General features: G+C 38.0%; 6 protein-coding genes across 6 annotated transcripts in view; 1 reads left to right on the top strand and 5 right to left on the bottom strand.

The window, feature by feature from the left end:
- Positions 1 to 2,617: 2,617 nt before the first annotated feature.
- Positions 2,618 to 11,606, bottom strand: LOC113678719 (coiled-coil domain-containing protein 6). Its single transcript, XM_027195619.2, has 9 exons — positions 11,357 to 11,606; positions 7,939 to 8,088; positions 7,152 to 7,280; positions 6,576 to 6,679; positions 5,643 to 5,803; positions 4,543 to 4,699; positions 4,262 to 4,359; positions 3,473 to 3,582; positions 2,618 to 3,034 (listed from the first exon to the last, which is right to left on the bottom strand). The coding sequence occupies exons 1-9, from the start codon at positions 11,576 to 11,578 to the stop codon at positions 2,966 to 2,968; spliced, it is 1,200 nt and encodes a 399-aa protein (XP_027051420.2). The 5' UTR covers positions 11,579 to 11,606; the 3' UTR covers positions 2,618 to 2,965.
- Positions 11,607 to 12,149: 543 nt separating this feature from the next.
- On the bottom strand, positions 12,150 to 15,223 carry LOC113678723 (uncharacterized). The gene has a single exon (XM_027195627.2). The coding sequence runs from the start codon at positions 13,853 to 13,855 to the stop codon at positions 12,881 to 12,883; it is 975 nt and encodes a 324-aa protein (XP_027051428.2). The 5' UTR covers positions 13,856 to 15,223; the 3' UTR covers positions 12,150 to 12,880.
- Positions 15,224 to 16,195: 972 nt separating this feature from the next.
- On the bottom strand, positions 16,196 to 17,802 carry LOC113678692 (uncharacterized). The gene has a single exon (XM_027195591.2). It carries the CDS (start codon positions 17,674 to 17,676, stop codon positions 16,924 to 16,926), a length of 753 nt encoding a protein of 250 aa, XP_027051392.2. The 5' UTR covers positions 17,677 to 17,802; the 3' UTR covers positions 16,196 to 16,923.
- Positions 17,803 to 18,161: 359 nt separating this feature from the next.
- LOC113678695 (chromatin accessibility complex protein 1) lies at positions 18,162 to 23,063 on the bottom strand. Its single transcript, XM_027195594.2, has 4 exons — positions 22,878 to 23,063; positions 21,335 to 21,413; positions 20,665 to 20,706; positions 18,162 to 19,674 (listed from the first exon to the last, which is right to left on the bottom strand). The coding sequence occupies exons 1-4, from the start codon at positions 23,061 to 23,063 to the stop codon at positions 19,568 to 19,570; spliced, it is 414 nt and encodes a 137-aa protein (XP_027051395.2). The 3' UTR covers positions 18,162 to 19,567.
- Positions 23,064 to 23,110: 47 nt separating this feature from the next.
- On the top strand, positions 23,111 to 24,094 carry LOC149052874 (gem-associated protein 7-like). The gene has a single exon (XM_089208781.1). It carries the CDS (start codon positions 23,111 to 23,113, stop codon positions 23,441 to 23,443), a length of 333 nt encoding a protein of 110 aa, XP_089064907.1. The 3' UTR covers positions 23,444 to 24,094.
- Positions 24,095 to 24,288: 194 nt separating this feature from the next.
- The window catches only part of LOC113678693 (protein cereblon), a 9,073-nt gene continuing 7,487 nt past the window's right edge, over positions 24,289 to 25,874 (bottom strand). Inside the window, exon 6 of the mRNA XM_027195593.2 lies at positions 24,289 to 25,398. Within this exon, the coding sequence (XP_027051394.2) occupies positions 25,355 to 25,398 (44 nt within the window). The 3' untranslated portion in view covers positions 24,289 to 25,354. The remainder of the gene's footprint in view (positions 25,399 to 25,874) is intronic.

Below are 25,874 nucleotides of genomic sequence, written 5' to 3'. Positions count from 1 at the left end.
CTTCGGAAACCACACAAAGACGCATTTCGTTAATCCCAGCAGTTTCGTTCTTTAAGTTGTGGTGATAAACAACTATTTACCGAAGTGGAGGTGGCTAGAAGTGGATATCAGGATATAGTAGTGCGGTCAGATAATATGTCAAAAAAAGATGATTCTAACTCAGTTATTCCTGCAACGATTACAATATTTTCGGATGCAAATTCCGCGCGAGTTGCTCAGAGGTGAAAAGGAAGGAAGAAAACCCCTTCTGGCGGCTGGTATGTTGGCTGATAATGTCCATAGCCGAGACATTGTTCGAAAAATGAATATTTGGTCGAGAAGCGATATTCGAGTTTGAGTAGCCAATCAGGGTGTACCTTCAATGTTATCCACTGTTTTAGTAAATCTTAACCACTTTTATCTCCTACCGCATTCCTTCTCGATGATTACTTCTTCTGCATTTTGAAGTTGTCCCTTACCAACAAATTTAAGGTAAATTTTTCATATGACGACTAGCGACTCAAACTCTCTCGTGATAAGTAAGACACAATGTTTTTCACCGGGTACTGTGCCCGAGGCTTTGCACTACTTTGGGCATGTGTATTTTGCAGATTCGAATATGACAACCTTCTTGGCTTCTTCGTTTGGTGCCTTCTTGGAACACACACCCGTTCAAAGTTGAATGCTGTGATTGGTGATCACGTTCTTCGTCTGCAATTTGTGTCAATCTTGTCTTTCCTCGTTTCTTGCTGGTAAATTCTTTTATATTTTGTTGTCATATGTTACCTGTTCATGGTTAAAAATTTTTCGCCACCAACAATTTCGGTAAATTGTGATGCTAAACTGAACACATTCTGTTAACAACATTACAATTTCATGTCCGAAAGGTAATAATTTGGAAGGAATGTTAATGCATTATTTTCAGTCTGTTTCAAGAGTAAAATTCTTGATTTGGATCATAATTTGGACACAAGAATTTTCAAGGAAGTATCCCAACAGCAATGCATGCTGGCCAGATCAATAACAGGTAGCTTAGGTTCGCACAGCGAGCCTGCGTAAAAAATGAAGAAAAATGGTATTTCTGACGATTGACTCTGTGAATAAGGCAGAAATAAATATTTTGTCGACACGAGATACGACAAGGCCTAGGCCTTAGGCCCGAGCATCATGGGTAATGATGCAGTGGTATACAAGGAGAGAGTATAGCACGTGACGTCCATCTAGCCTTGAGAACCAACCTTGCACCTTTGGCTGATGCCAAATTTATTTTAGTTGAAAAACTTATTTTGTTTAACTCTGAAGCCTCGTACGATTTCCTGCTACCTGCTCTAAGTTTGACCATGGTTCCTACTCAGATATCTAGTTATGTGTTTTCCCCAAAGGGATTTTGTCTGGGAGGTTTTTCCTGACCTCTGAATAACCGTAGTATAGTGCCCTTGTAATCGGTTGCCCATCTCTGTTAATCCCGACTTGGTGAAGTTAACACACTAGTGATGTATACCTATTTTTGAATGTGTAAGGAATTGATTGTATATCAGGATTGTACATGGTATATCAATTGCGAATGTGTGCATGTATGTATGCCTCGGGTTGGTTCTCGGCAGGCTTCCCTAAACTTATTTGATTTACACTACTGTTACTTTTTGTGTAGTGGAGACAAAATTATGCCAGTATGTCTATAATGCTCAACAGGCGAAAGTTTAGGACCTGAATGGAAATGAACGGTTGCAAAGTAAACGATTTAAAAACAAGCTAGACGGCCGGAAATCATTCTAGAAAACTCGCAAGATGCGAGGGAATAAACGCCAAGGCGAGGTAACTTGGTTTTCATTCGAATTTCAATTAGATTGCGAACATTCAGTCTTCAAAAAATCCTTTCCTTTCGCCTGTGGTGCGACATACACATATTTATAAATTGTGCAAGCTTGGGCTACCTGTAGATATCTCTCACTACCCGAGTTCGAGGCGTGTACTGTAGGTTACCGATTAAGTTATTTCTGCTCGGATTTGTGGCTCAAGAGCGAAGCGAGAAAAACAAGTTTAGTAAGTTATGTATCATATGTTTGCGTTCAAATAGAGTGGGAGGATTTCAATTCAAACAAACTTTTGAATTCAGCGGGGCGTACGATGGAATTCGGCCTGCAAAATTGACCAATCATGGCGCATGTACTGGCCTTGAGATATATTCTTAAAAGATGACATCACAACAATAATTGGAATCGCAATTTCAAATTCTTCAAACATTTTACCACAAATTAAAAGGAATAAAAGTAACTCTGAAGTAAGCCCAAGGTGCAAAACATACCAACGTGGACCAATCTACGCAGACACTCGAATTTTTTTCCGAAGAGTTCAGTTAATCGAGGAGTTCTTAGAAAGCTTTTCGAATAAGTTCAAAGTAACATGGAGCAAACAATGAGAAAGAAGTGACGTAAAATGTCAGCGACTAAGTTGCGATTGTTTTTGATATGGCGCGATATTTCTTAACCGAACACAGAGCCAGGTGAGTGAAAACAATCACGGATTGCATCCGACATGCAATTAAAACTGGTTCTAAAGGACTGAGTCATCATTATCATTATATATATATAAATATATAAAGTAAGGCACAAATGCTAAAATGAACTTCTACATCAAATGCCTGATAAGTCAGTTTATATAGAATCTTTTAAACACAGTGATAGGAGAAGAACCACTCTCACAGTAAAAAATCTGACATTTCTTGCTATCATTGCTGCGACGCACAAATCATAACTTTCCGTGAACCTCATCTTTCAACAAATTTACATCAATAATCCTTGTTACCTGGTTATCCTATGAGTAATTCATTGAATTTTTTACATCACTGAAAGGAACCTTTTATAAAACACGAACACATCACAACTACTTTTTCTTCCCGTTGTTTACAACTAATTCACGTGATCTTGGCCTGATACATATATCTCCCAATTTGTTTTTGATTGGGTTCCCAGTCATTTCACTGGATTCATGATCCTGATGAGGGCCTGGGTCCATGCACCGTCGTGCCAGGGGAAGACTGAGTCCGGTGCGCTCTCTGGAAACGGTAAAAAATATGGATTGAGGAAGTTGCCTTTAGCACACGTTCAATGCTTTATAATCGTTTACAACGCCTAGTGTACAAAACAAGTGTAGTGGTGACTTGATATGTAATTTTTCGCGCCACGGTGTACACAATGACGGCAAGAATAAAGTTTGCAAAGGTGCATATTTAGTTTGATGGCTGAGAGTCGCCTGTTCGATACGTGAGAGGGAGGTACTTCATTTGTTTTCAAACTCGAGAATGTGTTTTTCTTTTCTTACAAAATGTTATAGAATACAAGGTTCCTCGTATTACACGATGGTAAATTTCGCCCATCTAAATACATATCAAGTAAAATTACTCTGAACATTTCATCCGTATATCCTATGAATTTGACCCTTCAGAAGGTGAGAAACATATCCTTTTTAAAAATTTCAATCTATCAATCTATACCTGCACTGTGTGAGTAGGCGGTGAAGAATTCGCGGAAGAATGGGACCCGCTCAGCCTCTCATTAGAAGGATATCTGGGCATGCGCGGTGAAGGTGGAGTGAAGCCGTAACCTGAAAGATATAAGGATCACTTCACAGGAAATGCGCACAATGTAAAATTATTAACGTGTTGAGAAACACGAGAAAACGACGATTGAATCAATTTATTTCATCGAGGTACAAGGATTTAACGTGTAAAGAAAACATCGCCAGGCGACATATTAATAAATAAATAAACAGAAAATCTTCGACTCTTTGAAAAGAGTAATAAATACGTAACTTTTCTGGGCAATGTCAATAAAGTATCAGTCTCAAAAACAAAATTGTTTGCTAATCGTCTCCTTATTTTGACATACAACTGTGATTCCCTTGTCTATACATCAAAGCGTATCACAATCTCAAAAACTAAATGGGTGGTCTCTGAGATTCCGTTCAAAAGGGTATCTGCATTACAGCCTGCCTGCGCAGCAAATCATCCCGACAAAATGTTTTCCAATGGTCAACTATCTGCTAGAAAATTGAACAGCTGGTTGGCAGGGAGTATAAAAGTCGGTAGTTGTGTTCTTGCAGTTCTAGCTGCACCAACTCTCGAATTCGTTGAAAAAAGAAATAAGTTGCTCACCTAAGCAATCGCTTTCATATGCAAAGGGCTGTTCGGAAAAAATCTATTATGCATGTAAAATGAATTCCGAGGGTGATGAAGAAATTTACGCAGGAGTATATTAACCACACAAGTGGAAACAGCCAGTACCTGGAGATATGGGTCTGTTGGTAGTTAAGGGAAGAGGACTGGATGACGTCCGGTCTCTCATCGACTGAGTCCCATGCGAAGTCATCTCATTGAAGTGTCTGAGCATTAAAACGTTGTCAAATAAGGGAATTAAAAAAACAAAATTAGAAGACTTTCAGCTGATTATTTATTTCTCTTTGACTCAGGGTTACGTCACTAGGTAAAAATCTCGAAGTGAGACTCTTTTTGGACATTAGCAAAGAGGGAATGTACCCAGACCCCCTAGCCATCGTGATACTAACCTTTCATCATCCATCTCCAAACTTGACTCACTCTCTGACAGCTGTCTACTCAGAGCTTCTCGTCTTTCCATCTCTCGCAACAGTTTTCTCTGTAATCTGATATTTTCTTCTTTAATGTGGCGTTCTTCCTTTGCATAGGCTGCCATCTTCTCACAATCTGAGGAACAGAGAAGGAGAAATGCTACCACTGTATTATGCTAAGTCAACACAACTCAGCATGGTAGGGAGGGCAGTGGATAGAAGCTAACGCTTGGCCACTAACTGAGATTGCGGATGCTTTTAATAAATTCCATCTCTACAACATTTTTCAACAGACCACCTTCCAATCAGTTTTGAAAAACAGTTTCAACTTGGTGGTCAGGGTTGCACTGGAACCAAGGTCCTCTTTCTCATTTTCATTACTCTCTGGGACGATTCCACAGACTGCGTCTCTTTTGCCGATTTTTTATTTATGGCAATTGATCCATTTGAAGCTTCAACATCCTGCCTCCCTCCTCTACTGGGCAACCCCCCCCCCTCGGGGCATTTGAACTAATGAAGATTGTTTCGTTCAGAAGCCCCACCCAAGAACCAGATTTGACGTTTAAATTTTTTTTTGGAAAAGGAAAAAAAAAGACCTTGACTCTAACATTGACCAAGCTTTAAAACCTAGACCTTGTAAACCTTTTTCATCTGAGCAATTCACTCGCAGCAGTGAACTCTTTATCTTAAAACACTTCCATATTAAAAGATATAGCATTTGTATTCCGCTGAGCAAGCTGGACACCTCCGGTTCAAATGCCCCACCCCCTGGCACGGACAACGGTCAAATGCCCATGGGTTGCACGAGGAGGGGGGTGTGGAAGCTTCGACTTCATCGGCGCTATATTCCCGTTGATGTTCAAAAGCCTTATTGACATAAAGCATTCATTTCCGACATACTGGATTTACAGTATAGACCATAAAAATGCCGTTTAAAAAAAGACAAACAATAAAAAAACATGAAAACGACTATCCGTCTTGTGTATCTGTTAAATTTTCTGACGAAATCTTGTTCCGATGTTTAACGGAAAATTCACGATCAGTCCCAAAAATGATAAATCTATTAGGAAGGTACTTACAATCAGCTTCAGACTTAGCTAGCTGTTGTTTTAATCTCCTTATTTCCTCCCTCAGTGACGTTATGTGAGAAGCTAAGTCCTCCACAGCGTCCTCTCCATCTGCAAACTGTCGGGGGGAGGGTGGCTCAGAAATGGGTTCTTCTAGCTTCTCTTGAAGCATCCTAAACACAGAAAAAGACAGTGTTTACGGAGATCTCAGGTTTAATACAAACGGATAACCTATCACAGTTGGGCAAGGGAGGGGGGGTAAGTACATGCATAAACCACAGGACCGTTATTCATAATTTTAGATAAAAGTGTGGGCGCACCATCAAACATATATAGGATAAAAATAAATGTATGCTGGTGCAACATTTTGCTTTTGTAATGAATGAGCCAAGAGCATTCCGCTTTTCTATGAACATATAAGAGAGAGTCACAATTCCTTCTTGATTTGACTCGCAGGTTCTGTCCAGTCTTCATGAAAACCACCAACCTTCCAATATCTAAAAAAATAATCCGTTCCTAAGTTTGATTCCAAAATGCTCGTCAAAACTTTAAAAAAATTTTCATTCTGGATTAGCCATTTCTTGCTATTCACTAGACAGTAGGTTTTTTTCTTTACTTACCTCCAAATAACTAGTTTAGGATCTCCAGGCAGAAAGAAGAAAAGTAAGGCTAACAGCATTCAACCTTGTAACAGTCAAAATACCACTTACAGGTGGTTGTCTCAAAACTATCAACTAAACCATCCCTTAACGTCGCAATATTAGTAAGGGTATGAATTCCAATACATTCATATTCTAATACACATTTGTTGGTAATTCTTGTCACTGGCTTGTAGTAGTGACCTCTAGATTTCCATTTCTGCCAGTTACCTGACTGTATTTCATGTCACAAACACAGTTTCAAAATAAAAAAGAGAATGGTATAATTTCAGAGTCCTATATTTACCTTTTTTCTGCCTCCAATCTGTCCATCCTTTTCCAGAGTCTATTGACAAGTAATTCTTGTTCTTGTTCCAATGTGTTCTCAAGATCAACCTTTTCTTTTCTCAACTAAGGAGATGTACAAAATTAAAATTTTCTAGGTTGTCAATGGTTTGTCAATGATTATCTACATTATTCCAAACCATAACAGGTTCAGAGCCATTTTAGCATATCAAAAAAATCAGGCTGCTCTGAATTGTATGTAAAGAATCATGAAAAAAACTTTGCAAAAAGCTTAGTCTTGATATGTTAATTGCAAATGGATCCTGAAAAATTGAGCTACCCAACTTAATTTAAGATGCAGTCACATAGAGCCAAAATTAAAGGTGTTTCAACAAAAGGTGTTTCAACAAGCCTGTAAAGTTTTAATTTCATTTTTGTAACAAAAACGATCAAAACATTCTGACAATGACTGGACATACTTTTGCCACCATTTTTGAGGGACCACTAAAGAAAGCCAGGTAACATTGATTCATGAGACAACTGTTGTTTAAAGTCAGCAACACCATTTTGAGTCCCTTTGATTTAACAAATTAATTACCTGTTCCAAAGTGGTCTGTTTTGAAGTAACATCTGACTCAAGCTTGTCAATCTTCCTCATCAACTTGTTGACTTGATACTCTTGTTCTTGTTCTAATGTTTGTTCCAACTGAATCTTTTCTTGACGCAACTTAATTTCAAAGAATGCACATCAGCTACATTCTAAATGGCATACTGATCTTACATCCTTTTTCCAACACAAAAAAGCTCATAGCCCTTAGTTACCACACATTTGCTACCCATTATTAAATTTATAAAGTATCCAAGTAATTTTGCCTCTAAAAGTTCTAGTTTTCTTTCCAAGCTATACTTGTAATACTAACTAAAAGGAGTTAGATACCCCACAGCAAAAATAAATGATACAAAATTATTACTCCTTGTGAAATTTTGGAGTCTCACAGGCTTCCTTGGGTTCAGTGATGCTCTATTTTCTTGACACACAAGTGTCCTTTATAGGCAACAAGCACAGGCCTATTCACATACCTATGCAAAGCAATGCTAAAAATGATACACCTCTGTTGACTTAATAGTAATTTCATGATACATTTACTGCAACACACCGAGACAAAATTTACACATTCTTCTACCACCTTAGAAAACAGAACATTGAAATGCAGTTCTCATAGAATTTGAGTAAGATGGAAGAATCAATGCTTCTTTAACAAACAAAACAAACACCACAAACAGTGAAGTATAGAGGACACATACACATCTATCAATCCTTTAACCAGACATCAAATAGATCAAAGAATGTTTACACGCTAAAAAAAAAAAAGAGTGCTTCCTACCTGCATAAGTTTTCTTGACAAATCATTTGTGAGAAATTCCTCCTCTTGCTCGTAATTCATTGCCAAGGTTTCCTTCTCCTTCTTTAGTGACTGAATCTTTTTTAGTAGAGTGTTTGAGATAAATTCTTCCTCTTGTTCTGCTTTTGCTTGCTGTATAATGCATACAGAACCAATCTTAATATAATAAGCTTAATACCAGTAAGCAAACCCAATATACAATAAACCATGCAAAACTGACAAATGAAAAGTGCAACTATTTTGGGCTAATGAACAAAAAAAATGATGTCATTATTGCACATATGCAACTTATATCAACATTCCTATCCTTGCAGTATGCAAGGAGTTTGTCACTATGGACCTAATTAAATGGCCTAACTTGCCATGACTTTCCTGTAGCTCAGTGTTAGAGCATCCAAAATACTAATTGGAAGGTCATAGGTTTAACTCCCATTGCAAGTACAGGGGTGCTTTTTCTCTATGTATGCCTATGTCATTCACTGAATGAAAATCTCCTTTCAAAACAAATACAGTTTACAGTAAAGAATTTGTTTTAACAAGTCTTATCTCAGAGAAATGAAAATCTTAATAGTGTAAATAATCCATAAAAGCTGAGAACATTCCCTTTAGTGATTCAAATGTTACTTTAGAGGATTTTTTGGAACCAGAGGTAAAGTTGATGTTCTGGTAGTTTATCAAACTTTCTGTTACCAAAAAGACTACCTACAATTCCACTGGTAAAAATAATCATGTAAAACATGACCGCAGGATCAGCATGAGTAGCATCACTTAAATGTGAATGGTCAACCCTGGCTCTTTGAAAATTGTGTGGATTTTCATACTAAACAGTCTTTGAATGTATGCAATTGCTTATTATAAACACAGACTACAGAAGTATAGCTGGGCTTAAGCCGTTGAGATGACCAATTTCATTGTTCATCATCATGGTAATGAGAATTTTTAGCTCTCTTTATGACAATAAAGCAGCTGATTCAGTTAATCACATGAGGTTTCTGTTTATTTTTAGTAAAACCTCTTTCCAATTTAATATACTGTTACATTACTTTACTTGAAAATGGCCAGGATATCCTGGTATATCCATGACTTGATATTGTAGGAAATCAATGCTTCTAATAGCCTAAATTTTGAAGTAGTAATTCACGAATTCAGGTGTCAGTGGAGAGAAAGTAAGGTAATACTTCTAAACTACTCCAGGTATTAATGTCACATAATAAATGAACATGTAAAGGTAATGGATTGTATGGCTAGGGTAAATCTAACTCCTATTAATTTTCAAGGGCTTTGATTATAACATGTCGCTTAGATTCCCTTATATTTGTCTCCAGCATACAGCATATGTATCAATCAATTTGAAGCTTAAACCCCCCCCCCACCCAGGTGGGGGGATGTCAGGCATTTGATTGTCATCTGTGCCCTGGGAGAAGAGAATTTGAACCAGAAGTGTCAAGTCTTTCCAGCAGAATACATGTGTTTTATCTTTTGATATAAAGGTTATTTAAGGTAAATAGTTCACTCTACAGAGTGACTCAGAAGAAAAGGTCTGGTTTTAAGCTTGGTCAATGAGAAGAAACTCACAATTGCTGATTTTGTCTTATCAAAAAAATTTTGAACATCAAATCAGGCACTTGCATTTGAAGATAATTTTGGCCCCAGGAAGGACCAGAATTTGAATGAACCAAATTCAAATGTACAGGGAGTTGAAGAAGGGGGGAGGGGGTGTTGATTGTGGCCATACATTCCACATTCCTTTGTTGATTTTTAGATTTTTTCACGAAATTGTGAGTGCAAACTCAATTAAATATATCTGCAAGTCAGAGAGTAACTTAACCACTAATTTTAAAATAAGGGAGTACAGGAGGTCTCATCAAGAAAAAGTATTCAAAAAGTCAACATTAGGTGTAAGACATGTACTTCGCTTTTTCCACAATAAATTTACTTTGCTTAAGCAGTACACTCAAAACATTTAAAATTTTGAAAGCTATCTTAATTGAATGGTAAAAAAATGTTATAGTCATACCATACAAGATATGTCACCACTTTGAATTATTAGTTTCCAGGCCATAGCATTCTCTAAAATTAAGACACACAGGATTTCCCCAATATGTCAGGTCTGTTTCCAAACCTTGCCTCTAATGCAATGTAAGTCTTGTTTTAAAAGTTAATTCAGTTGTGGCAGAAGATAAAATGAACTTGTTTGCTCATTAAGTCCCTCTGAAAAGTCCGTGTAAGTATTCAAAGGTGCATTTTGCAAAAATTCATTTGATGGATAATAAACACACTGGCCTCTATTTGGCTTGAAAATTTACTTGTACCCAGGTCATTGGACATTTTCTGTTCATCAAAGATCAGAGTTTTTCTTGAGCTTAACTCTCACAAATGGACAATTTCAAGGTCTCTTTCTGAGCCAAATTAAGACTATAACAGAATTCTTGAACACAATTGTTTTTGACCAGTTTGATTTCAGCACTAATAAACACAGTATATGCATCATACTTGTGACTGACAGTATAATAAAAAAGGATACTTGTCAAGCCAATGTAATTGGACACATCATGTGTGCACGTTGTTGTGCCTTTAACTAGAGCAGGTGTCTTATTACTATAAACAAAAAGACTTGAAAACTTGTTTGTCTCTAAAAATTTAGTCATAGATTTGATCAATTGGTAACAGGACCTTGTGTTGTCCAATTCTGTCTGGATTTCATATCCCTGAGTAACAAATCAGACTTCACTTTGCCATCATACAATTTTGTGCAAATCAGAAAGTATAACTACTGACCAAATTGGATTCCACTCATTTCTACTACAGTTACTTAGGAAGATCTTTATATATACCAAGATAGCCGAAAAAATAAAATAAAATTTAAAAAAAACCGTAACTAAAACTCAATATTTAAAACTTTGAACGGAATTGTGTTGTACCGTTGTGTACTGAGTTGTATTGCAAGGTATTGTGATGCATTTTACTGTTGGCAAACTCAAGGACAAAAAAATTAGGTCCCAGGAACGTCTGCTTTAGGTTGCAAGAAATTAAATCAACCGTCAATATACTAGACTATGAAACCTTCGGGTTATCATGTACATATTATTTATGGAACTATTCCAGGTTTGGTATTTCAATTCGTTGCACTTCTCATTAATATCAGAATTTTTGTAGCTGCTCCCAAAATAGGTTATTTCACGGTCTATTTTCGTCACCACCAATAGCCTTAAGAAAAGCTTAATTCTATTAATAATAACATTATAGTGACCTCACCCGTGTCTGTTGTGTGCATAAAAAACGACCTATTCATTTGAAAAATAAACACCGCAGCGTGTTCAATGCAAACATGGCAAATACAAAGTATTTCGCGACCTCACAATATGGAAGTGTGGGGTGAATGGCAAACAGATGAACTTACAATTGAGACGCTCGCCTGGCGAAGAGCCCTGTTTTCCTCCTGAAGTTGTTTACAGCGCAATTTATATGTTTCCAGTTCCATTTTCAATACTCTGTTCTCCTGCTTCAAAAGGGACATGAGATTTTTTTCTCTATGAGCAACAGACGAAGTGCTTTCGTCTGCGCTCATGTCACTGTCACTAAACCCAGTGACTTCCATAGAGGAGCTCAACGAGCTCGCCATATTGGAAACACTCGATTACCACAATGCATTGCGGGTACTCTCAGATTTTTTTAAAAATTATTTTTTTTATTTTATTTTAAAAACCTTAGTCATCGGTGTCATGTGAGTAGTGCGCCCTAATCTGAACGGTCACCCAGAGCTAACCTGCAGAACAGACGTATTTGTTCTTTTTTCATGAACTTTAACGTAATGCAACCAAAACGTGATAAAACGTGATCTTACTGTTACCATTCAAAAACCATACAAACGAAAACGCTAAGGGATACGCTGGTGTAATCTGACACCACAGTTCTTAAACTTATTGAGTCAAAAGTGATTAGTTATCATGCTAAAAGTTTGGTCTGTATAGACTTTCGACGCTTTTGAAAATACTTTAACGTTGCAAACTTCGGGTCTTCATTTCCACGACGTTTAGTTCCCTTCAAAAAGATGTTTTTGAGAAATCACGATGAAAATGCGTGGGGCATTTTTTCATTGAATATAGGGACAGCAAATCTAAGTATACAATAACGTGTACTGTTCTTCTACTTAAGAACGCAACACACGGCTACACATGCGGTTTTTCGTCTTTCTATTCAATCATGAAATGAGAGAATCCACTTCTAAACATAACCGCACAGTTTCAGTCATCTATCAAAAGTAACTTCAAGGTTGCGCTCCTCGGGAGTAACTAGAAGTGTTTGGGAACTACTATAATTAGGGAGGTTCTTATTAAGTTTTTTGAAATTGTTTATGCTTGTTAGTTTATTTTGAAATCTTATACGCGTCTTGTGAGCCTAGTTTTGTTATGTGCTGCAGGACCCGGCTCACTCTTATTTTTACCACTTGAGTGATGTGTCCTTGACCGTTGTGATAGGAATTAATTCTCGTGCAATAATCGTCATCGCTAGTCATATTTGGGTTTTTTCTTGACCTTGCTTAGAATCCTCAAAGGGAGGTTTTGTTTAGGTTTTGGTTCTCGAAGATTAGTTGTTGTCAAGTACTTTGTTGTTCATTTCGAATGTCCTGTAACATTGTCTTGGTTAGCATTCTAAAATTATGTTTACTCTCCCAAGGTAAGTTGTCCTGTAAGCCCAAACATGCCTATCGATAGAGCATTTAAGAACGTATACTAAGAGCTGAAATAATAGAAGTGAGACAGTGTCTCAGAGAGTGAAATAAAGTTCCTGAACAGACGTCTCCTGGTGCCTCCCGTTTACACGTCCGGTGTTCAAGTTAGTCTACGCCTACTGTCCAACACTTGCACGGCAGAGTAGTGCTGAGGTGAAATTATTAGCATTGTATTCCCATCCAATAATTGTCTCAGGGATTCTTCTCCTTCCGGGATTGCAAGTGATCTCTGATAATGGTTTTGGATTTTTTGTCGGCTCGCCTAATCGGATTTAAAATTCCACCTCGTTTTCGTCTATAACAGTTATCAGCATGCCCTTTGAAGGAAGAAGTCAGTCTTTTCTTGTCACTAAAAAAATCACCACCGGCCTTTGGCTTTGAATAAGATATCTGCAGAAAAGGGGAATTAACTTGTGTGTATGTGTGTGACTTGCCTACTGTTGGTAGTTTTTCGTCACATTTAGGGCTCGGGCAAATTGTCGGTGAATTGTTTGTTAAAGTGATGTTATGTGCTCCGCCCGATATTCTTCGTTGCCATAACTCCCCGTAGCTAAACTTTCTTTCTGCTTTCCACCGTAAATTAGCAATAAAGTCTTCAGGTTTATCAAAACGTGGGTCTAATAGATCCATTTTTAACTCGTCTTGAAAGAATCTGCGTGCAATTTCATTTGCATCTTCAGGATTTGTCAAGTCAATTACTTCTGCTACATCAACTTGCCGCGCTCGGTTCACTCCGGGTGATGTTATTTTACGTTGCCCAAATGATCGTTGACCCGTAGGAATACCCGAGTTGATGCGGCTGGCTCCGACAAACGCCGAGATTTGTCTCCTTGGCCGCCATGGATCCATTCGTGAATCTGAGAAACTTCTCGTGAGAGGTTTTATTCTGGCAGTGCCTATTCTGCGAGGTATTTTATGCGAATCTCTCATCACTGATCCTTTGTTTTCTTCAACAGTTTCCGCTTCGTGCAGCGCTGAATGAACCATTGCGAATTGATCCACTTCATCTACGTCATCTTCGTTTATCTTCAAAGCTTTGCGAAAGTCCTGTATTTTGTCATCATTTTTCTTTTCGAAGATGGAGGGGAGAAACTTGTTTCTCACCCGCGCCATATCGGCGGTTGCACGAGGGGCAGAACTGTTCTTGTTATTGAGAAATGCTGCCATCTGACACAGACACAACAATTTCAATGCCTTAGCTTTGGTCTTGATTTACTGTTTGAAAAGTTTAAACAACCAGTGCAATTAATTATAAGGATATTAAACTGTTAACTGTCGTAAGTTTTATTCCCAAGAGCCTAAGTTCCATTATCAGTAGCTGCTGTAATAACCTCAACTAAACTTCTGCGAAAAATAGAAAATAATGGGTTCTTAAATCTCTTTTGTCTTCTCGGAAATGACATCAAAAGCATTCCTCGGCGTGGAATTTCAACTCAACTCACTGACTCCCTTCACAGAGCTCTCCGACCAGCCTGGCTTGTGATAGTCAGCGCTTCTGCAGCACAAGACCAGGAACTTCAGCCAAAGAAAGCATCACTGTTCGAAGGAAACTGACTCTTGGCTTTTTATGAAGAAAAGCAATTTCAGCACTATTCCTGTCGGCCTCGTCGGCCCGCCTTTTGGATCAATTCCTTTGTATATAGCGATTGTCATAACAATGAAAAGTTTGGACCTGTCCCTTAAAACTTTACTAAATTGGGCAATGTTTATGACAGAAGCTAAGGACAGAAAGAGAGAGAGAGAGAAAAAAGAGATGTTTGTTAAATAGTTTTATACCCAGAGCGGGTTGCTAAGGTAATGTATAAAGCTCCGATCCAAGTGTCCTAGCCGCAAAGACACTGGCTAACAGTCTTCATTCGTTAGTCTTCGACTGTAAAACCTGTTATGAAATACAGCAGGCAGGTGGTAAAACACACTTACCGCATTCATTCGATCAAATGCCGTATTCCAGAGCAGAAATATTAATAAACGCCGCCCTCGAATATACGACTCAAAAAGCTTACAACAGATCGATGACTACCATGGCAATGATATACGGGTTATTGCCGGGTTGATTGTCTGAGACTTGTTCGAGTGCCTTACTCACGCATTTCGGTCCAAAAAATCGATCGAGTAATTGAGCCAGGAGGGTGCACCAAGTATATCCAGGCAGCTGGAATAAGTCGTTCAAGGCCGCTTGCACTGAAAAGTATGATGGATGGCTAAGTACCGTGGAAATTCACGAAGAAACAGCTGCTGGAAATTTGAGAGCTCCGGCCCCCCGGAAGAACTATTTTGCAGTGGACTCTTGATTTTTCGGCAGAGCTACCTACAGAGGTCATCAAAAAGTCTCTCTCAAGATGCGCGTTGAACCCCGTGGACGGGTGGCAAGGCGATATGATTCACTGCCACAAGGAAGGACAGCCTTGTAGCAGTGGACGATCATTGCTTCGATCGCGATTTCAGTCGGAAATTCTGAGTGAACCAGACTCAAATGTGAGAGCTGCAGTTCTGATGTCGAAGAAGCATATACCCGACATGACATCTTTCGGACTCGGATCATGAAGAGGATAGCGAATGAATTGAATTTTGAATACATTCCGCTCTCGAATAAACGCCGCCCTCGAATAAACGCCGTACTCGATGCTGATGCGCCGCACGATTTCTAAGAGCGAGGCTCACGAAAAGTCAGTAGGGCCCTTTCCTTTCGCGGGCCTTTCGTGGACTTAGAGTTGAGCGCTGCAATTCAGAAGTAAAAGGGGTGTCACTAAATTCTTTAAAAGCTTATTTTAGGGAGGGAGTGGGGCCACTGTGAGGATTCATAGTTGTTGTGGTAACTTGTCTGTGCTCTACTAACAAATAAGATCAATGAGAAACAGTCTTTGTGTTCGTGCTAGTATCCCTTATGGAAAGTAAAAAGCAACCGGTGGGTGGGACCATCTCTCTCCAATATTAATACAACATAAGATATGAAATTCATGATAATAAAATTATATGGATCATGTGCACTAAATGTAGCAAAAGTACAATTTTCGTCCCCTAGGGTCTTTAGAGAAGCGTGATAGTTTCCTCCTCCCTACAAATAAAAAATGAACTAACCCCCCTCCCCAAATGTTGATAATCGAGAAAACCTGTCCTTAAGAGGTCCAAAAGTAGTCCAATGGTCCATTGGTCCAGTCCATACTTTACTTATGTAACGTGTAACATGATGTTTTTCCATCATTGTACAAAAGGCATAATCATAATCACTTCTCGGTTACTTTCCGTTTGATTCACTGATTCGTCAGAAGATGACTTCGGCAACGTATTTGCTTGGTCGGCTCCAGCAGTATTCAGCCAGCGTAGCAGATCCTTAGCGACAGCAATTAAACCTGATCACGCACTCATGACTAAGGGCCAAGACATCTCGTCGATCTCAGACAGAGCAGTGAGAAAGATATGGCTACTAGGCAGTCGTGACTGGTGCAGTTACAAAGAATTCACCAATAAGTGCGTCTTTTTCTGCCAACATCAAGAACACCTATTATCTAATTTGACAATTTTTTATTCAAATTTGTATTTATATCAAAAACATCACTTAGGTAATGAGAAGCTACTCGTTGTGCTCAGTAGGCCGATAACACGGCTGACATGCTGATATCATCAGTCACTGTTAGAAAGAATTCTTCCATGGCATCCTAAGATGCAGAAGAAAAATCCGCCTTATCTTTATATCAAAAGGAAATGAAGTCAGATATAAGATCGCATTCTATCTGTATCCACTAGTAATTAATCAGCTGAAAGATATTAATTTAATAAAACGTCGGCAGCGGAAAAGTTAAACCTGCGCGGCTGAAGGACCTGGACACGGATTTGTAGATAATTGTTTCTTTGCGTGATTTTTACTTTTCCACGTTATATCCGTTTCAGTGTATGCTGCTTACAGTAAACAGAAAAATTTACAAATTGCACACATACCAAACATCGAACCCGAAGTCTTAAACAAAACTCGACCTGTTAATATCAATACAGATTTTTCAAAAATTTGTTCCACTTGAGTTGATATCAACATCACGTAACAGAAGACATCTGTACGCAAGTCTTATCATCATAAAATGTAATAAATATAATTTACTCCCGCTTCATGCGAGACTCACCAGTGAAACATACGCAGCATATTCATAAAAAAAAAAACTACATAAATATCGCCAATCGGTACGATTCCAATTGTTTGGTTAATAATTGTTTAAACAATTAACTCCTCACGCTCCACAACGTCACACTCTAGAACCTTTTAGTTCGTTTGTGGTCTGTTTCAGTTCAGCGTTTCTTTTCTTGAACATGGCTATTTTCTTTTCTAGCTCGACTATGTCTTTCTCCATTGCGTCTGCTTTCTTTTCAAATTTCTTCCTTTTCACGATCGCCCTGGTGATGTTTTCTTTTAGGTGCTCCACTTTCTCTACGTACTGTTTTTCACTCATAGGGGTATAATTCATTTTAATGCTGGTTCCCGCACGCTCGACTGCCCTCAACTTTTCCTGTATTCGAGCCATGGTATCTCGAGCGACCATCTCGCGTTTTTCTGCGGCAAGAATTAGCTTCTCTTTAGACTCGATGATCCGCTGCATGTTTGCAATGCTGTCCACAACTTTTTTAGCTTTCTCTCTGAGCTGTTTCACGGTATGTTCCATAGCATCCACGTCCACTTTGTTGTTCTCAAGAAAGTGTTTCATCTTTGAGTTCTCATCATAGCGCTGCAGTGCAAAATGCAATCTCTCCTTGCAGTAACTCTCCTTGGTCTCCACTTTTTCAATTTCCTTCTCGACTTCTTTTATTTCGTCGAGTATTTTTCTCTTCTTACTCAGGGCACCTTCCTCTCTTTTATTAACTTCAGCCAATTCCTCTTTCACTCGCTCTTCCCTCAAATTTTCTTTTTTAGTCGCCTCGACAACCGCATCCATTTTCACGCGGACCGATTTGATCCCTCGAACCAGGTTTTCCCTGGGTTCTCCACGAAACGTGCAAGCCATGTTGATGAATTTGAGCAAGGCTCACAAGTCTGATGTTCCGTCACGCTGTACGCGACATTGAAATAAGTCGATATCCACTTTCTCAGCTTGAAGTATTCGCTACAGCTGACCGGCCTTAACCAATCAAATGCCTTGGTTTTGTTCTCGGCAATCATAGGATCAATTAACATCAAGAAACGGCCAGTATTTCCTTGATCATCTGTGCGATAGTTACAATTCATCTCAGTGAAAGGCTTTGAAAAACCCAACTATTTCATAAAAATATCCAAGCTGAAGACACATCCTTCATAGAGAGTGCAAGAGGACATTTGAATCAAGCTTACTTAGAAGCCAGATTTGCAAATTGCTTCATAGCAGGCATTCTCTTTCAAAGTCAATAAATAGATAACACAAACAAAATTTGAGTTTCCATTTCTATTCCTCATTTGAAGGATGGAACAGCGAGATCTGATAGTTTTTTTTTCCCTAGGATTGTATTTCCATTATTATTTTTTCAAAATTTTTTTTATTTTTTCTAAACAGAAAGGATAATTTGTTACGAACCATTTCAATTCAATAGAATATCAACTCATAGCAAGATTCAATCGCGCAGAAAAAAATTCTAGAAGGGTAATCTTTATAGAGTCGCCTCAGCCACTACGTTAAGCCTTTGTTTACACAGTCCACGAATACTGTTTTTCGGCAATATCACAGTTTTTCACGCACCCTTAACAGTTGCACTGTAACTGTATGAGAATCTATTAAAATTGTGCGGGAAACTTGGATGCGTGTAATCCACCGGCCAACCAGTTTACGACCTAAACTGAGATACAGGACGAGCAACAATTCCGCAATGTCTTAAAAGACCCTTAAATCCTTTATAGGGTGTATTTACGGTACTCCACAATATTAACATGGACAGATATAAGATAGCTTCAGTTCGACTATTGATAAACCAAAGTGACCCGACATCTTATCTTGCTGTGCATCACGTCGCCCCACTCGACTCAAGTGATTACTCTCTAACCAAATATAGAAATTCGTCGGCTGGTATCTCTGTCAAGCTAACTGCCGTATAACAACAGCCACATCAGAGTTTCAACAATAATCAAAGAATGGACACCAATCATAGACTACCGTAATGACTACCGCCCTCGTTTTATTCAGCGCCTCCGCTCCACTAAGTGCCCCCCTCGAATTTGTTTTTGTCATAAACGCCCCTATTCTAAGAAGCGCCCATCTTGCGTAAGCACTTCAATTCCAATAATTACCACATTCTGTTCACTGATAGCAGTGTTTTTCCAACAGCTCCTTGGCTGGTCGTTCTAGCGAGTAAGGCCCCAGGGATAATGCGTCAGTTTCCCAGTCTTCTAGATCATTTTCAAACAAACATCAACGGTTTGTTTCGCACATTTTGGTATTTCTGTAAAAATAAGAATTAGGCCCACTGCTTCGAATAAGTGCCTTCCCTTGAGGCACCAAAAGTAAATAAGTGCCCCGGGCGCTCAAAATATTCATTTCGGAAAACGAAGATTGTAAAACAGTCTTAAGAATGAAGGGGGTAAGATTCTAAAGAAAATGTGGTGATGTGTCGGTTGAGGAGTATAACAAGGTAATTTGGTTTAATCAACTGAGTGGTTGCGGTCTTGGCCACCGTGCTGTTACTGTCTTACGACACCTGCTCAACCATTCAGATGCAAACTAAACCTTATTGCATCTTGGGTAGTTGAGTGCTCATCATCTGCTCAAGTAAGATGACAAGGGGTCACTGTTTTCAGAGAAGTTTTTGTGATTCAATATTCAGCCAAACTATGTAAAATGAGAGGAAGTGCACAAGCTTGCAGCATCAGATAATTGTTTTGACAACTGCAAATTTGTGAACAGTCAACTTCTTTCCAAACTTTAACTCCAGTTATTCTGACTCTGAGCTTGAGCTGTCTACATCAAAGGGAGACATTCTGGACTTTTTCTTCAAACTTTCCAAAAAGTCTTTGACAAGCACTTTAGGAGGGACAATATCTGAGGAAATTCAACAAAGATGTATGGTCTGTTGCATGAATTAAAATAAAATAACTTTTAACTTTTGCTGTTACTAACTTCAATCTTTGTAAAGCTGTCTTATAACAAATGGCTATGACAATAACCTCTTATAAGCATAATTAACTAATAATAATAATAACAATGATAATAATAATAATGATGATGATAATAAAGTTACCATGACATCATAATCTTTATCGATCGTATTACAATATATGAGACGTGATTAGTAAACAATTAGTCGAGTTAGTGAATGCATGTGTTTGAATATCCTCTCAAGGACTAGAGCCACAAATGTTGGTACGTAAATTCATTTTATATTGTTTTTCTTCTCAATATCCTGTTGTGTTCTAAGTACACCGAATCAGTTAGTGTTTTGTGATCTATTTTCAGTTGACCTTTTGCTTTACATGAACATAAGCGAAATAAAGTGAATGAGTGGGACAATGAGTCTTTATTGAGTGTATCCAACACAAGCACAAATAATAACAAATAATTACACCTTTTATTAGGATATACCATGCAAGCACTTCTTCCCTTGAAAATTGCAGATAACACTGTTAGAGAGGTAACATTGAACAATTATTAGCCCAAGGCCAAGTTATTATTGTTGAATAGTGCCCACAATGAAGCTGGGGGATTATTCAACACTATTCACTGAGCCTTCTGCAAATAATTGTTGTAAGTTATTGTTCAGGTGCTTGAAAATTTTGTGACCAGTTTGTTTTGTTGTTGGAACTATTCTGCAAATAAAGAATGTTTTGAAAGGTCCTTGGAAATTCCCGCACAAGAATCTCTATAATCACCTCAGCAATTAAACTTATACCAATATAACATCTTCAATGTAACCATTTCCCCTCTTTTCTGGACTCTGTAAAGATTATCCCCCAAACAACTTGTGTTACATGAAAAAAAACATCTTTGTCATGTTCTTGTACTCAAGAGCATGAAAATGGAGCTGAAAATTACCTCCAAGAAATTGAAGTTTTTCTTCATCTTCCACTACTTTAGCTGCAATAATAAAGAAAAAGACAAAGAAAAATTAATACAAAACATTTGAAGAACTTTGAGAGAACTCATTTTCAAATTTTTTAGGTTAGATTATGAGGAAATTTTATTCGGTGAAAATTACTGACATCCAAGACTGCATGAGAGTAATGCTGATTACACATGATAATACCTAAGATTTACTACAATTGGTTGAGAGCATTCAATCAGTACACAATAGCATGTGCAGTTGACACAATAATGCAACATCTGCAGTAGATATTGCAGTCATCATGTTAAGTTCAATGTCTTCCTAGTTTTCAAGCCCTGCATCGTGTGGTGTTCTCAAACTTTTGCAACTTCAGAGAGAAACTCAAAAAGGCTAAACACTTTAAAAAGTTAGTAATAAATCAGTTCTAGAATTCAGTTTCCGCTGCATCAAAACTTGTGTCTGTGTTAACTGCCACTGATCTTGGTATTGATAATTCATGATATAATGCTAAATCTCATTCAATAATTGCTTATAATTTGTCACTTTGTATCTACCTTGACTTCATTGATTAAGCTACAAGATTGGTGGTCTAGCTCATTTTGACAACTAACTGCATGTCTTTATCACTTACAACTCCTTCACAAAGTAAACATTACTTACAGAGTCCCTTGTAGGTCAATTGCTTTGAATCACTCTCCTGTTTATAAGCAGTGATGGTAAGATAGTCAATAAATAATTCCTGAAGAAAAAAAAAATTATTTCATGGCAATTATATTTTATCTGACCAAGTTATTAAGTCTTAATAAACAGCCACTAAAAAACAAACCATAACAAAAAAAAAACCCTTTAGTAGAGCAACCAATATATGATGAAATGATCAAATAAAGAACAAGCCTTGAAAATGGTTATGAACAAGAGAAAGAGAACAATCCAGGATCTCAGATATAATTGCTATTTGTGTATGTCCTTGGTGACCACATAATAGATCTGTAGCTGTTACAAGTTTGAAGAAAGGCTATCTCAGTCACATAAGTCTCGGGCATCTAATTAGTGGGAGCTAACATTATAACCTTGTGTTTGTTTATTGGATGGATTGCAAGTTATAGATGGAGTTAGAGTAGATGGTGGGGGTAGTGGGTGGGGGAAGAGTGAGAAGACACCTGCCTGAAGAAGCTGTTGAAAAGCAAAACACCCCCTGATTAGTTTTGCATCACTGCATTTCTGGAAATGAGCAGGTAATAAATCAACACGAGTTAAATGAAAAACTGGAAGCACTGTCTTTCAAAAAAAAAAAAAAAAAAACACATTGAGCCAGAACAGAAAATTCCCTGCTGGTGCAAATACAAGTTGATATTTGCTGCTCTCTATATCTTCCAAATGACAATCTGTGAGTGTAGCTAACATTCATTTGATGAAGATGCCTATTCCATTTGATCATAAACAATATGTTGAAGGCTGACAAATGACAACTTTACTTGAAGGTTTCCCATTATAATTTCTATTATAAGAACCAACACCTGAAATATCAGGCTGATCAATAGCTGGAGCTTAGCTGTACCAATCAGGAACTCTGGTCATGGGTGAATGCAGTTATTCCAAATAATGATGACTTTGGGCAGGTGTAATCTTGACCGCCCCCTTGGTATAAATTTCTTTCTCTCCCCAGCCTTCTGCTGCCATTAAAATTAAAGATGGTGGCCATACTTTTCTTTAAGAAAATTCTGAGTATTCACCTACCATAATTACGCCTGCTCTGCAGGCTATGCAGTTCCATGCTATTTAATACAAAGCAATAGTTCTCTCTGTAGCCCCATATAGGATATTTATTGTTTCCACCTTTGTTCTCTTTATCCAGGAACTGTACGCATACAGAAGTAAGGGGCTGTGCGGAAATCTTACCCAGTTTGGCAAGCACAGTTTCCTCTACCGCTTAAGAGGAGCCACACAAAGATATACCGCAAATAGAGAGATAGGATGTATCTTGACGAATGCAGCTTTAAAAGTGGAGAGAGAATGGGTGTGCTTATACAACCAAGAACCTTCTTGGCCTTTGGCTGGTTAACCACTAACAATATCAATTACTAACTTGATTTCCATCGGTACGGACTGATGTAAATTTTCATCGATTAATGATTAAATCAACAGGATACCCCGAAAGCAATAAAGACACGCTGACAAACTGTAACATAAAAGAGAGACCTACCGTGGCTTTTGTTATTAGGAAAACTGAATCTTGACTGAAATGTGGCTGTTCCGGGGAACTTTTCATGATTGTTTTGACTCTTGCGATTGGCAATTGAGTAGCCTTTCCCGCGCTGCTGTCCACGCTCGTTTTCTCCGCCATTTTGAAAGACACCAACCAAACTATGGAAACGGTCAGCGGAATCATCAAGCTCGTTCCACACTGCTTTCTTCTTCCTAAACGTTGTCGAACAGATGGAGGATCCCTCTGTAGATCCAAGTTCACCAAGCTACCAAATCTCGCCAGAATGTGAATCGAAGGTTTTAAAAACTGATATCGAAGCTGAGCAAGATGCGAGGGCTCAACTTAGAGATGTATTTCTTCGTTCTATCTTTGCGTCCTGTAACAAGCCAGCTTGCTTTTTGATGCACGAGAAGACTCAAGTGGAAGCCATCTTTGTGGCTACAGACATAAACATAGAGAATTTCCAGGTATCTGAACTTCAAACTCCAATGGGAGTAGTCAATGAGGCTTTGCTGAGGTCGTCTGATGTGCTGTCATTTACAATAGACCTTGAAAAGAAATAGAATAACCTTGTTTGGAACTCAACCGCATACAACAGGAGACTGCAAGTTCTTCAGCTCTTCTTTTTCAAATCAGTTCCATTGGTAGGCACTGTTTGGTGGAAACAAGCAATGTTTCACACGGGTGACGGATACTTGGCTTTAGTGGTTGCTCGGTCCACATTTCATTTTAAACAAGGAATATTGTGTGAACACAAGACATTCCTCCATTAGAAGGCATACAGCCTAAGAACCTAACATTTCTCGCCCTGTACCAAGTAGTGGAGCTTCTATAGATTGTCGTAGTGTTTCTAATGCATGACTTGATTACTTGGAGTCAGAAATTCAACATACATCTTTAGAAACAGAATTTAAAGGAAGTGCACACTCGTTGAGGTCATAAAGAGAATATCTTTTAAAAATATATATTCTCTTATTGATGTAAAAACCATAGCCTTCATTGGACACAAAAATAGGTACATATATTTGTCTATGGAGATGATCTGTTCCGAGATGCAGACAGGCTTTCACAAAGAGGGAGTAATCTCTGATACAAATCAAGACTCCGTTATCAACCTCCTTCCTTTTCATCCCCCTCTCAAAGGACAGTCTTGTAGAGCATTTGATTTCTTTAAGGTAGTGAATATTTATAATAAAATTTATTGCATATTTAAGTTTCTTTACCATTTTGGTGGTCTCTCCGCACTCTCTCTGGTGGAGGAGAGAGCTTGTTGCATGACAAACCAAACAACAGCTGCAAAGGAGGCCACCAGTAACAGTTTGAGGACACTGGTTTGCATATTTATGCACCTGATAAACAATTTTTTTGAGTCTTTTCTCAAGTTGAAGAAGATTATCACACCATATGGTTTTTCTTTGAAAATGTTTTTTCCCATTATTATTTTTAAAGTACTCTACTTACTTAACCTTTTACTTTAAGAGTGACTTGCATCTAATTTCTCCTTACAATATCAACCCTGAATCAAACATCAAGGTCACAAGAATAAAGGAAATGATCACCTACTAAACAACCTCTTGATTGTTAATCAAATTCTCTATGTCAAGACCTTAGAAGTAAAGAGAACAGTATGGAGAATATAAATACTGATTTTAAGGTGTCAAGGGTTAAAGAACATTTGCACAGGAAGCCTGACTTTAGGAAGTTTACTTTTGTTAGCTTTTGTTTTGTCCTTTACCATTTTTAATAGTAACTTATGTTGCAGTTTTTTTTTTTGGCACTGTACAACACTAGACAGTATATTTTCTATCATTTTATATATAATGACTTCATTACCTTTTCACTTTTACCAAAGCTGCAATTGCTAATTTATTGTGTCATTCATATTAAGTTTCCAACTCTCTGTGTTTGATTTTCTTGACCCTTGACATTTATAATACACCACTTGAAGGTCACATTTATCCAATATCTTCCTTACTATATCATCCTATATCTGAAATATTGTAACCCTGTATGAAAGAATCTTAACTAAGGTCATCACGCCAAACACAACATCAGACAAGATGCACCTGCTGGGACCTTTCTATAGTCATCCAAAGGGTTAGGATGAGAAGTCATCACATTTTTAGTCTTTTGATCAAAGATGGCTTTAAAACCCTCTGCAGAATGGATACAAGCTCCAGGTTTAGAAGTCATTAAGTGCTTGGTAAATACATAAAAGGCCTGCCACACAAAGTAATATTACTACTTAGTTGTGAAAAACTAAGAAACCAAGAGTGTCAAGAACTTTCAGGCACTATTCCATTAACTTATGTGGTCATTAAGTCATTAAGTGCTTGGCAAATGCATTAAGGGCCTGTTAGTCAGAGTAATATTATTACTTAGTTGTAAAAAAACTAAGAAACCAAGTGTGTAAGGGACTTTCAGGCACTATTCCATTGACTTCTGTTGTTAAAGCTGCTCAAAAGTGTTGTCATCTAACTTCTGTATGCTTTTGGTGTCACTATCAATGAGTCTGCATCTATAAAACAACAAAAAGGACACAAAACATAAACTTCAATCAGAGTGATATTTTCACTGTGTGATTTTAATGAAAATGTCTTGCCAAGATAAAAAAGTTCCTCTCATAAAATTACCCAATGAATAGTTTTGTAGGTCAGCCTGCAGTCATCAGTTTATGAGAGCAGGAAAGATGGGCAAGTGCTTCAAATCTCAACAGACCCAGCTGACATGTAAACCAATTCTTACACAATATCTTCAACAAGGCATTTTTAAAATGTTTCAAAGATACAAGTTCCCTAGTTACTACACTTCAGTGCAACAGTATGCACAATGGAAATATGAAGCACTCCCATACAATTTACAATTTATATAACTCTGTTTCCTGGTGGGAACATTTTTTGTTCTCCATATAGTGTGTTGGTAGGGTGCCAAGCATTTAGGGAAATAGGTCAAGGTGGCTCTGAGTCATGGAATCTTGAGTCACCATCTCAGGGC

This window comes from Pocillopora damicornis, chromosome 1 (genome assembly GCF_964200805.1).
Source record: "Pocillopora damicornis chromosome 1, jaPocDami1.2, whole genome shotgun sequence".
NCBI lineage: Eukaryota > Metazoa > Cnidaria > Anthozoa > Scleractinia > Pocilloporidae > Pocillopora > Pocillopora damicornis.
This window is presented reverse-complemented; position numbering and strand designations above follow the sequence as displayed.